The 13,431-nt window shown below is 47.5% G+C and overlaps 1 protein-coding gene across 6 annotated transcripts in view; it reads left to right on the forward strand.

Annotated features, from left to right (window-relative positions):
• The window catches only part of NTRK3 (neurotrophic receptor tyrosine kinase 3), a 178,058-nt gene that overhangs the window by 16,011 nt on the left and 148,616 nt on the right, over nt 1-13,431 (forward strand). For all 6 annotated transcript variants that reach the window (XM_042875619.1, XM_042875618.1, XM_042875622.1 and 3 more), the window contains 2 exons: nt 9,584-9,658; nt 10,517-10,588. In XM_042875619.1, the coding sequence (XP_042731553.1) occupies nt 9,630-9,658; nt 10,517-10,588 (101 nt within the window). In that variant the 5' untranslated portion in view covers nt 9,584-9,629. The remainder of the gene's footprint in view (nt 1-9,583; nt 9,659-10,516; nt 10,589-13,431) is intronic.

A 13,431-nucleotide genomic window follows, 5' to 3' on the forward strand; every position in this document is an offset into this window, starting at 1 on the left:
GCCTTACTCTTTTGATTATATTGCAATTATAACATCTTGGTTATACATGCATGGAGGTTCGGGTGACTGTGGGTTGTCCCTTAGCTGGGGTGGTTTCCTTGTCTCAGTGTTGGGTCCTTGTGGCTAGGAAACCATGATGCCCTCATAACCTAGAATATGGAATCTAGAGGTGATGATTGTATTAGGATTGCTGGGCAGGGCTGTGGTGTGCTCTTGGGATGGGGATGCTGGGAGAGGTCCTGCCCTCACCTCCCACTACCCTGCTGAGCCAGTTCATGGGAGCTCCAATTCCTGGTTGAACTCAGATGTGTTTCTCTGCAGGAAACTTGCAGAGTGAATTACTGTAATGTAGCACAGCTGCTTTCTTGTACTGGCCAGCCTTATATAGTGCCTGATCTAGTGGGTTGCAACCCTGCCTGCAGCATGGGAGCTGAAACTAGATGATTTTTGAGGTCTTTTCCAACCCAAGCCATTCTGTGATGATTCTGCAGTTGAGAGTAGCTGTGTCTGGATGGCAGCCTGGAGTTGGTGGCCAGCAGTGGGGCTTTGGGTAGGTGTGCTGGCCACCAGGCAACCAAAATGTGGTGCTGAGGGGTGGCCTGATGGCATCATGCGCCATGAAACCCACCCTTATTCCTCCTCCTGCAGAGCAGAGTGAAACACATCAACCTCTCCCCATCGCGCTGCGGTGCCCACAGAGGGAGGAGTGCTGCAGGAGGGCTGTCCCACACCAGCTGCTGTCCCCAGTGAGCCCCAGCCTGGCACATAGCACAGGCTCTCAGGCCCCAGCTGCTGCAGGCTGTGAATGAGCCAGCAGCACACAATGTCTGTATTCTTTGTGCAGGGCAATCTTCTCTTTGCTGCTGACTCTCTGGGCTCATGTGCTTTGCTCCAAGGTTGGGCTGGGACCTCCAGATCCTGCAGAGGAGCAGAAATGAAGTTGGAGTGACTGTATGCAAACAAAACAACAACAAAAAAAGTAAAATCTACTCAAGGTCTTGGTTCAAGGATGTGGGGGAAATTGCTCTGTGACCCTTAGCAGCACCAAGAAGAAATGCATCCCACTAAATAAATCATCAGCATCAGTGGTGAAAGGTCATGTTTGGGTAGCAGGAACCCATGTGCTTCCCCCTGGGGAAGTTGTTCCAATGTCTGTGCCTTTAACTGGAGATCTGAGATGGAAGTGATCCCCATATTCTGTGTTTCCCTCGCTGGGTCAGCTCAAACACAGCAGCCCTGTTAGCAGCATCTGTGGCTGTCAGTGCCTTCTCATGTAATATGTTTGCAAAGCTCTTTTTTCTTCATGTTTTTGTGAACAAAGTGGAACGCTGGGAGAAGAGCTTTTAAAGTGTCTGTTCCTGCCCTGCCTCCTCCTGCCTATGTCATGTTTACAAGCACGCTGGCTCACGTCTCCTTTTAAGAGCCAGTTGTCTCCCCATTATGTACCTGCTACTTCCATGACCTTCCACCCTATTGTAATGTGTGCATCCCCCTCCTTCTGAGTGATGCTTTTTTCCTTCCATCTCTGTGATAAGAAAAATGCAAGCAGAGGAGAAAGGGGGGGGGGAAAAAAAACACATAAAAAGGGATACTTTATTTGCCTGGGCTGATTGCACGCTGCAGGAATCCAAATGTTATCCTGGTGGAAGTTTGCTGCCAGCTTGTGGGGTTGGAAGCCCAGCATCCAGAAGGGTTTGGGAGCTGCTGTGCCTGTCCCGAGCAGAGCGGCTGGGAGCCTGGCCCCCATCCAGCCCAGCTGGGCATTGCTTTGTAAACATCAGGGCAGCCAAACTGCTGGGGGAGAGGAGTTCAGGCTCCTTGGGAAAATGAGTGCTTCGTGGGAGCAGGACGTGAGCCCAGGACAGATTGGCTCTGCCCTTGCTGCATGGGATCGGCAGGTTTCCTGGTGTTGGGGCTGTGGGAAAGCCCTGATAAATGAGGCTGAGGTGTTGTGGAGGAGGATGAGATGGGAATGAAGGGTTATAGATGCAGCCACAGCCATGGCAAGAGCACAGAGACTTCTGGGTGCCCATGGTTCACAGCTCTGAGCTTTGAGTTTTGCATTTTGGGATGCAAACAGAAGAGAAGTGTCCGCTGCATGGCCCCAGAGCGCGTGGCTAAATTTAAACAGGGTTTGGGATGAAGCTGGTGTGGATGTAAAAGCTGCCAAATTTAAACTCCTGTAGAGCTTTTGCTTTTGGGAAGCGTGCCTGTGGGTTTGTGGGGGTGTGCAACAGAGAGCAGAGCCGGGAGTGGCAGCGGGTCTGGATGGAAGGGGACAAGCACAGAGCTCTGGGCAGGAGGGGATGCTCGGTGGCACAGTGCTAAGGATTACTCCTGTCAGGTTGAATGTGGTGATCACACACCTGGGCTCCATTCCCTTCCTTTGCTGATGTGTATGGGCACCATGCTGTCTAAGAGAGGCATGAAGCTGGAGCGGAGTTTGGCAACTCTTCATGACTTTATTTGTATGTCTTTAATTTCTTTAATTAATCTCACCTCTAGTTTGAAGCTGCAAGGAGGGTTTAATAAGGCAGAATGTGATTACGGGAGCTGATTTTGAGGAAGTAGCACCCTGGTCTACAGAATGCTGTTTGATCTTTAAAGGCCACAAAATACTCTGTGCTTCCAGCTCTCGCTGCATGTTCCCATGGGTAAAAGCATCCTTTCCTTTGACCTGGAGAGTGCACAGGGAATCAGCTGCTGCACAAAGGGGAGTCTGCTTGGTCTCCTGCACCCCATAAAGCAAAGGATGCTCTCTCATCTCAAGGTTTATGCTCACTGTAAGGTACCTGGAGGAATGGTCCCTCTCGCCTTGGATTGCCCTCTCGTCCCAGATGGCTGTGTTGCAATTGGGCATGCTTGTTTGTGGTTGCAGTTGTTAACAGGAGGTTAATGAGGTTCTTCAGCATCGTGGGGATCTGGGACATCTCAGTTCTTGAGCACTAGCTGAGATGTAACAGTGATGAGAGATTAAGGAGGATGTTTGTTGAAGGCAATTGCCCTGCTGCCTGCAGTGCTCCTTCAGCTCTGCTGTCCCATTTGCACCTATTTCTTCCTTTCTAAAAGCGGGTGACTGGGCATAACTCTTCCTGCACTGAAAAGCCTTGGATGTAGTGTGAGATAATGGGAATGTACTGCTTCCCACATTCTGCAGCAATCTGTCCATTCTGGGTCTGGGCAGCCTGCTGTCCTTCAGTAACACTGAAACATTGTCCCTGCTAGGGATTTTGTCCACTCTTTAAGTCACCAGCCAGAGCTGGGCAAGGATGTGGAGGCTCCCTTGGGATAAGGAATATCCCAAGATGGAGAGGACCCGTCAGGATCATTGAGTCCAACTTGGGGTAGGAATGGAGGGCTTTTTCTTTTGCCCAGCCCTTCTGGAAGAGCTCAGTTTGATTTGTTGGGTTGGATGCCCAAGCTGACGATGGTTGGACCCACAGGAGGGTGACTGGGAGCATCTTCCCCAGCAACAAGTACCCTATGTGGCCCTGGCAAGAGGAGCAGTTCTGCTAGCACACAGGGAGCTGTGTTGCAGTGGTGTGTTTCATGATCATTACCTTGACGAATTGCAATTACACTGTGGGGTTACGCTAATAATTAATTCTATAAAGCTGGATTTGCTTGTGTCCCCACCCTTTCTCTCACTGACCTCAAATTATCCTTAATGATGTAAAGTTATCTGCTGCTGGGTGACTTTTCCATGTGTGCTTGGGAAGGGGAAGCCCACGCTTCAAATAAGGAAAATATTGCCCTCATAAGTCTTCATTCAGCTGCTCTTGCCTTTAATGCTCGGTTACCAATTCAATTTTATAACTTCCATATTGAGGGAATCAAGTCCTTCATGCCTCTGGTTATTAAATGTATGTGATAAGTGCCTTATAATACTGTGAAAAATGGCTGATTTCTTTATGGCTTCCCCAGCCCTGTGAATAAAAGGGGCTGCCAGCCCCAGAGCGCAGGGTTTGCCCCTGTGGGGTGACGTTGGGGACAGTGCTTTCCCAGCCTCCAGGGCTTGTTGTCTGCTCCTCCACCTCTGCCTGGAGGAGGCAGGGCTCAGTAGTCAATAGGTGACTTCTCTCTGTTCTTCCTACTGTCACATTCATATTTTCATGGTCTAGTGCTGGCGTGCCAAGTGGTTTGTTTATAATGCTAAACATATCAGGTAATTGAAAGCTAATGCTTCTATCTGCATGGCGAGGTGTAATGTTCCTGGATGACAAATCAATTTTCCCATTGCCCTATAAGAGCAAGGAGTCTAATAGTTTGCTTGCTTTTCCAATGAGTGCGCATCCTGAATTGGTTGGGGCCCACAGGGATCATTGAGCCCAACTGCAGGCTCCACCCAAGACCACTAACAATTCAAACCATATTTTTGAGAGTGTTGACCAAACATTTTCTTCTCCCATGTCCCTAGCAGCCCAACGTGGCACTTGTGCACCATGGCTCTGAAGATGTGCCATCTGCTCTGTCAGATTGGAGCCGATGGCATCCTGATGGAAAGTCATCCTCCTTCAGTCTGGGCTGGATGTAGATTTGGGTAGCACACGTGTAGGCATGCTGCGTAGTACTTGGTGTTCATCAAGTGCCTTTTTTTAGCTATTTACCACAGCACTTGAGAAGCTGAGGGAGATTAGATAAATATTATCCTTGTCATATAAGGAGGGCGAAAGAAGGTCAGAGACATTAAGTAGCCTCAAGCTAATCACTCAGTAAATTGGCATAAGCTGCTGCTTTTCACCCCTGCCTCATTCACGTGGGATAAAATAAGCCTGGTTGTGTTTAAATATTTGTGGATGTTTTCATCTCCCTTGCTGAGCTGGCCCTGGGCTGGAAGAGTAGTGCATAGGGCTGTGTGGTGTCAAGGAGGTGACACCAATCTGTGTTGTCAGACATCTCTGGCAGAATGATGGGAATTCCTGTGGGATGGTGGGCACTGCTGTGCTTCCAACAAGTGGGTCAGGCTGTTGGCATGTCTGGAGACTGGCTGAAAGTTAAAGCCTGCCAATGGGTGATCATATAGCCAATGAGATCTCTGATCTGTCAGCAAAACAGGGGAAAAGCCACTGGTTTCACACAGTACCTGGGAGCTGTGGAGCTGGCAAAGAGGGCTTTGTGCTGTCGTAAGTGGAAGCTGAGATATGATGCAGGATTGTCCTCCTAAAGATAGCTTTTGTCTGGATAACTTTATGCCTGTAACTAATTTCCTGAGCAAAGAGGCTGCTTTATGGTGAGAGGTTAATATGATTGTGTTACACGGGGAATAGTGCAGTGTTGGAGGTGAAGAGCTGGCTATAGGAGGAAAAAGTGGTGGAATATGTTGGAAGAGGTTGCTTGAAGGTGAAGTTGGCTCCTGCCTTCATGAAGGCATTGGCTCAAAAGGCAGGAGCTGGCTTGTGGGCTTTGCTGCTGGCTCAGTGCAGGGGCTGTGGAGGCACCGAGAGGAAGGGCCAAAAAATGAATCCTAGTAGTGCACATATGGGAGTTATATGGGCTTTTGCTGTCAGCTAGGAAGTCATGTCAGTTGTGAATGACCTGGTGGGTAGGTGTGCTTGGTGCAGTACTGGATTGCAGGTGAGGACAAGTGCTGATACAGCTGTGATAAGAATGCTGTGATCTTGGGCTGAAAGCCAAGGCATTGTGAGTACCAGTGGGGAGCTGCCTCTGTAAACTGAGTCCTCCTGGAGACTGCTGCATGTTTCTGGTCACCCTTACGGAAGATAAGAAGGACTTAAATAGGTCAGTGAGGAAAGTGGAGCAGTTTTCTATTACAGTGACTATCATAGTGGTTCTTATTGCAAAGGTCACCGAAGATCCAGTTGTGTACTGGGTCTGAAGCCAGAAGTGAAACAACCTTGCCACTAAGGTTATGTCTGAGAATGTATCTGCATCACTTCTGTGTCTTGAGTTTCTATCTCTTAAGGCATTTGGTTCAATTTGCCTTGCTCTTCACTACACAGTGCAGATATGCTGCCTTGGGAGAGCTGACCTTGTGTAATTTATAAATGATTGCTGGGTGGGTCTGACTTCCTTGTAAAGGAAGGAGGAGTAAATAGCAGGAAAGGAAAAAAGCTGTTTAAGCAAGGATAATTTTGACTCGAGACAAATACGAAGTGTGCGTGTGTTGTAAGAAATGAGAAGAGCAGGGTTCCAGTGCAGCATTTCAGTACAAATTTGGAAGAAAAAGCCCCAGCTACTCCTAAACAGGACAGTTTGGTCTGTAAATGGCAGCTTTACATTGCAGGGAGACCTGGACTTGACCAGGACTTGCCTAATAGACAAGAGGTAGAGAAGGAAGGGAGTATTTAAAACAAATAACCCTTTTCCCCTTTGCTTCCCCCTCCATCTTTGTTAGTGATTCATCTCATGTGGCGCTGATATTAAAGCTGGAAATGAGTCTAGGTAGATGTATATATGGTGCACAGTTCAGGATTTGTGGAGTATAGTGTTATTGAAGCTATTGCATCTTGCAGAAGAGAGGCTTACCTTAGTAATAACTGAGGGATGCCTCAGGAATATATATTTAGAGGAGTTTGTAGGGAGGAGGGAGTAACCTATGGGCTGTAACTGATACCTAGAAAGTCTGATTGCAGAGAATGGGGCAGGGCTGGGAGTTGTCCCATCTGTTCTTGATGTGGGCCCTGCAGGTGTGTTCTGCCAGGTTAACGATCTGAGACAGAGATGGGGAAGGTTCCATTTTGGGTGGAAATGGAAAAGATGTAGTCTTTCAAGGGCAAGCAAAGCCATGGAAGAAAAAGAGGAGGACCTAACTTGAGAGGCTGAAGGACATGAAGAGAGACTGAAGTTCTAGGAATGAAGTTTCTTTGGTTGGTTTGCTTTCCTGTGCAACTGCTGCCAATTTTGCAGTCACAGCTTGACTCCTTGAACTTTCGGAGTAAGATGCATTTCTGTTTATTTTGTGCTGGCTGGATTTGCCTGAATCCACTTCTTAAAGGTTACGCTACTCTTTCAAAAGCTATAGGGAACAAAAGAAAATGGATTTCTGGGTGTGTCTTTGGGGTGCCTGTCAACAAAGTCTGATTCACCACTTTGAGGAGCTAGGGAGTGACTCCTGCTAAGTTGAAAAGTGTGTGTGTATAGATATATATGAAAACAACTTTCTGTGACCCCTTGTGAAGGGAAGCATCTGTGTAGCTACAAGGACTCAAATTTGCTTGCTGAACTGTGCACCTAATTCAAGATGATGCTGTCACCCTCTGTTGCACTCTATGTAAAACAGCTGCTGTGTCATGGGATTATTCTATGTGTGTGTATTGATTTCCACCTCCCTTGTCACTCCCTATATGGGTGTTGTGTGTGTATGTAAATAACAAACCAAAGCGTGTTTGACTCTGGAAAATCCTGGGCTGCCTTTGGGAGGCTGGAGCATGGATTCTGAAGGCTTCTTTGCAGCTTGGTACAATGTCACTCGTGGAGGGATTGAACTGCTCGGAGGGCAGTAGCCATTCTGTCCAGTGCAGGTCTGTATTGGCATTATGTACTTCATCCACTTCCATAGTTACAGTGCAGCATTTTGTGGACAGAATGAGAGACTCTTCATTTTGAGTCCAGAGCAGGCCAAGATGTTTGTAGTTCTGTCAGATTTACAGCTCCCACCAAGACCCCAGTCACCAGCAAGCCTGTGTGTGTCATTGGGAACAAGCCCAGGTCTCTTCCTACCTCCCATATGCTGCATGTGGCTTTGAGTGTCAGGTCAAAAATAACCTTGACTATTTTATTTTAGCAACCACAATCAATAAAACAAGAGCCAATCTGGCTGCCACCTCCTTCCCAGCCCTGGCTCAGGGCTGCTCCATCTCTGCCCTTTATCAGTGCTCAGCTCCAGCATGCCCTAGTGGTAAACCCAAGTCATCCCCTTCCTGCCTCTTCTTTTCTTGGAGGAGCCTTTCCTTTGGGTTGTAGGAGTCATATTTGTAGCCCTGCAAAAGGCAAGTACCCAGGCATACAGTCCTGTAGTCTTGTGCCCTAGGATGTAAAATTTTCATGGGTTAGAATAGAATGGCTTGAGTTGGAAGAAACCTTTGAAGATCATTAAGCTCCAACCCCCTGCCATGGTCTGGTTGTTCCCCACCAGCTCAGACTACCCAGGGCCCCATCCAACCTGGCCTTGAGCACCTTCAGGGATGGGACACTCACTGAGATGACTCCTGGGTCTTTGCTCTTATTGGATTTGGATGGTGATAGCAGAGAAACATGTTCAGGGTTTAAGTTTAATCCAGAATTTGGATTTTTACATTTCTTCTTTATATGGATGGTATTTGGGATGTAGTATAAGTCCAGATTCTGTTGTGCTTGTTCATCTATTCTTGTGCAAATGCTTCTCTAGCACTCACTATGTTCTGAGAAGGAATGTATGACCTTTGTGACTGCTCCAGGAGTGGCTGAAGGGTCCCTATTCCCCTTAATCACCCTCTGTTCCACCATGTGATGTCCTATACTCTGAGGTGATGGTTCTTAGCATTGGCCCATCACCCCAACCCTCCATAACATGGAAGTGTTTCTCTGCCCAGGGCTGAGTATGAAGCCAATGATGGTATCAGGGCAAATGTGAGCTTGGGAGCATGTGCTCCTGAACTTGGAGGCTGCACTTCTTTTATGCCTTGTCTAAGGGAACTGGACAGATTTATGTCCTCTGGGATCGCTCTGGTAGAGGACCACATTTACTTGCTGTGCAGCAAGGTTCTCTTAGAAATGTGCTTTCTGCTGGAAGGAATATGAGTTTGGTCTGGGAGAAAGCCTTGACTCACCAAGGACTACCTGGCTGGTGGAAACCAAGCTTCCTCCCAACTGTGCAGCATTGCAGCTTGTTAGGGGCCTGTGGCCATGCTGCTGCCAGCATCGCTCCTGTGCTCCTGATAACAGGGGACCCCATCCTCTGGGGCTGTCGATCTGTCACCTTCCCCCAGCTCTAATATTTACTGAGTAACAATCCCATGGTGACAGATCTATTTCTGTTTTCTGTTCTCTGTAACATACCTGCTAGAGTGCCCCAGGTGACAGAGGAATTTATAATAAAGGCATGGCTTCCAAACTGAGTTTGGCACTCTGCTGCCAGCAGCGCTTCCAGCTAGCAAGGACCAGCACCCTGTTGTCCACTATAGTAAGAGAATGGATAAATACATTGCCATTTTTCCTTTCCTCCCCTTTTCAGGCCCCATATTTCTGTTGAGAAGTTTTATTTACTTTCACTCCTTTTGCGTGGCATTGTTTCACTGATGTGCGTGGAGAGAAGCAATGACTTTACCAATGGTGTACAATGGATCGGTTGCATTTCCTACACTGAAAATTGTGGGTAAAACCATGTTGGTGGTGGTGTTTTTTTACCCTGGAGTGCAGGGAACACAGAATAGAAAGCAGCATGGGAAGCTGCTTGTTTTGGCAGCATGATGCATACCACATGTATCTGGGGATATGTATCTGCCGAAGCCAGAGTACATTCAATTTCCAGACCTTCTGCACATTGAAGGTTTGAGCTAGAGCAAAGGTGAACATGTCTGCTGTCCTCTGAATGGGCAGAGCCATCTGGATGTGCCATAGCTGAGCCTTTCCTTCTCTTTCACAGACACATAGAGAACTGGAAGAACTTGCAGACGCTGAATGCTGTAGACATGGAGCTGTACACGGGACTCCAGAGACTGTGAGTATGTCTTGCATGTCGGGGAGGAGAAGTGCACTGGGCAGTCCCTTGCTTCCTAAGCAAATGGTTCCCTCTTTCTCTGCGCTGTGGCATTTGGAGCCTATTTAAGCTGCTGGCTCTGCAGTATTTTGTTATGAAACTTCACAAAATGGAGATGAAGTGCTTTCTGGTCTTTACTGGATCTGGGAGAAGGAAGATTGCTAGCTCGTGACAGCTCTGTCAACACACATCAGCCCTGACCTCTCCTCTCCCCCGCTGTTCTGGTGCTGGGCTTGTGCATTGTTCTGACTCATTTCAGTCCCACAATGTGGATTTCCAGCTGTCTCTGCCAATCCTTCAATGCTGGGCTGTTGGTTCTCATTTAGTTTGGTTGTTGTCGTGGTAGTGCTGCACAATTAGGAAATGACATCTCCCTGTGCAGCCCTCCTGGTTTCAGAAGAGCTTGACCTTGTGCATCACAGAGAAACTGAGGCCCTTTGCCTGAAAGTAGTTTTCTTGGTGCTTGGGAAGGCTGGGTACCACCTGGGTATCTGAACCCCAACAAACTGCATGCTAAACACCCATCTTGCATGCCGACTGATGCAGTTCTCATCTTGTCAAAGCAAACAGTGAAGGGGCATACTGTTGTTTGCAGCCCAGCAGCTGCTGTGTGCTGAGCCTGTGCTGCTGGTGTCAGCTGAAGCTGAAAAGCCTGATTTCCTCTGCACTTGAGGGGGTTGTCTGGGGTGAGATGTCCCTCCTTAGGGACTGGAGGGCTCCTGTGTACTGTCTGCTACTGTGCTGTGTCTGTGCTCAGCACAGGGCTTTAGAGCAGTCTTCAACATGGACTTCATTGCTACCCTTTCATTCTCTTTCCAGGACAATCAGGAACTCAGGACTACGAAATATCCAACCTCGCGCCTTTGCGAAGAACCCTCATCTGCGCTACATGTGAGTGCAGCCAGCTGCTGTCTGTGCCCCTCTGCTCCCCCAGCAAGGCTTTGGTCACAGAGCGTGGCACCAGGGAGGGGGGATGCTGAAGGGGAAAGGGTTGAGAGGTGGCCATCTCGTTATGCAAATCCTGAGGCACGTGGCTGTCAGATCTCCTAGTGAGTGGCTTTGTGAGCTGGCCCATTGGTGGGCATGGGGTAGGCCTGGAGTAGTGGTGTTGGGAGATATTGTTTGAGTGCTCAGCTCCCTGGGCATCATTAGCCATCGGGTATGGTGTCCCAAGGAGCTTGCCTATGCTTGAGGTCAAGGGATTTCTTTACTGGATATCTATTCGCCTTCCAAACAAACGCTGGAGTACTGTGCAAGTTGTGAAAGTGTTCATGAGTTTGAAATGTGTTGTCAAAGCAACTGTGTCCAAGATAAAGCCTTGTTGGTTCTGGCACAGGTTAAAAGAAGAAAAAAAAAAAAGTTGGTGAGAAGTGTGCAGCTTTGGGTTTGAGCTGGTGAGCTGGATGGAGAGCATCCCTGTGTTTTAGAAACCAATGCCAGTAGCTTTTTCTATGGGAAAGATGGCTGTAGAGCACAGCCATTTGACTCTGTGGGTGCAGGTGGCCATTGAGATGGAATGCTACTGGTGGAGGGAGATATATCCAGTTCTGCAGGTTGTATCTATTTGTCTTTTGATGTATGCTCAGAGATTATTTGAACTGAAAACCCCAGAAGCTTCCTTTTTGGAAAACCAGTTACAGTTGCTAAGTGACGGTGAAGTACTTCCTAAATAGGAGATGTGCAGTACCAAAGGGCATGAATAGTTAAGGGCATTATGAACAAACATGAGGCCTTTCTGAGTTTTAAAAGTGCGTATCTTGTTATAATATAACCTCCTTAACGCTGACCACAGGGATTTCCCTGATTTTCATGCTTTATTATTTTGATTTGTAGCATTTATTTTGTATTTTGTGTAGTTGTTTGTCACTGGGAAATGTTCTTTCTGAAATACCTCTCCCAACTGACTTTTTTCTAATGTAATTTGTCAATTGTGCTGTTGCAGTTTATTCATTTTTTATCTGTTACATACATAGCATTTGGTTCCTGATGAAATTAGTTTGGTTATCATAGGAGTGTAGAAGGAAATATGCTCACTTTGAATCTGAGTGTGCCATTAACATGTACACATACAATTGTTACTGCTTTCTTGAAAAATGTTCAGGGTTTTTTTTGTCTTTTGAGGTTACTTTTGAGATGGGGGGGGAGGAAAAAAACCCCAACATATCCATCTTGTGTCAAAAGCTGAGGTTGGTATGTTGTGATGAAATATGTGTTTGTTTACTGCTCGGGCCATGTAAGATTGATCATGTTCTTAATGTCTTTCTTTCCTTGCTGTTTGAAGCTTGAGGCAAGGAAGTGCATTATTTGGTTGATGTTTGCTGGTGGGATTTGATGCTGTTGAGCACACCCAGCAGTGTGTTCCAGTGGTGTGTCCATGGTGTGTGAATGCTTTCAACGTGGCTGCTCCTGGTGGCAGATTCTCATCCACAGGGATGCAGAGCTGGGTCTTGCAGGGAAATCTGCTTCCTTGAACTCTTGTGTCATGGTGCTGGCTTCTTTCTCCTGGGACTGTCCAATTCTGGCGTGGATGCTGCCCAGGCTTAGAGGCACACAGTGCCAATTGGGTTCCACTGTGTGCTCATGGGGCTATGCCAGCACATCAGAGCATCTTTGTAGCTGCTGCTTCTTGGAGAGCTCAGCTTGCTGAGAGCCTGACATTTTCTGAAGCCACTACACATAGGTGCCAGGGATAAAAGGATTAATGGAAATATCACTCTGCTGTGAGTCTTGGACTGCTTTAAGTGGGTACAGTAGCTGACAAGAGCAAGGGATACCATCTCAATCCCCTCATGGTAGAGCTGGCAGCAGCTGAATGTGTTGCAGGACAGTGGACTTAAGGCTGATGGGTGAGCTGTGTGGTTTTGCTCCTCCTTTGCTGGGTTTGGATGATTGCAGGTGGAGCTGAGATACAGGCTGCACGTCTCTAACAAACATAGAGACTTCACAGCCTGAATAAGGATAACCCTCGTGGGGTGCTGCAAGTTGGATCTGAAAAGCAGCAGGCATTTTTCCACATGAAGCTTGTATACAAACGACAGGGACTCAATTGCTTTTTTCCCCACCCCTCCCTGTTCTGGGTTGGATCCCAGCCTCCCTCTGAAGCGACTCTTTCCCCAATGTCTTTCATCAAAGCTTCCTCATCTCGGATGGACCAGATAGCTCTGCCTTCTCCTATCAGCTTCTATTTCTGGCTGCTCCTTACTGCATGCGCTTGTCTTCAGACCCCAGCTGTGCAATCATAAGCAGATCACTTAGCTCTAATTGCAGGAGTTCAGGTTTGTAGGGGTTTAAAAGAATGGTTCTGGATGAGGTTTGGTGTGTTCATTTAAATTCCATCCCCTTCCCCATTGTGGATCTTGGGCCACTGATTTCTTCTAAAAGTAGTACTGACTCCGTGTTGAAGAGGATGGATGTAAGCCTGATCTAAACTGAATGTCATCCAGAGTCTTTCTGCATGCTCACTCTGGAAGTCTTCTTTATTTCTGTGCAAAGTTGCACTGGCAGCTTCCTGCTCCCATTTCTGTGCAGCTTTCGCTGTCCCTTGGCTAATAGGGAAATGGCTGTGGGGAGCACCATGTGTAGCATGTGAGAAGCTGCACATGTAGGTTGTAGAAAATCTTTGTCCTGACTGCTCAGATCTGGGTAAATTGGGGTAGAAGACTGTAGAAATGTTTAGTGATGACACAAAACCTCAGTCTTTGGCTTGACATAGACAAGAAGGCTTTAGGATGATA

Source organism: Lagopus leucura, unplaced genomic scaffold (genome assembly GCF_019238085.1).
Source record: "Lagopus leucura isolate 7727_CA_CO unplaced genomic scaffold, USGS_WTPT01 Super-Scaffold_100015, whole genome shotgun sequence".
Classification (NCBI taxonomy): domain Eukaryota; kingdom Metazoa; phylum Chordata; class Aves; order Galliformes; family Phasianidae; genus Lagopus; species Lagopus leucura.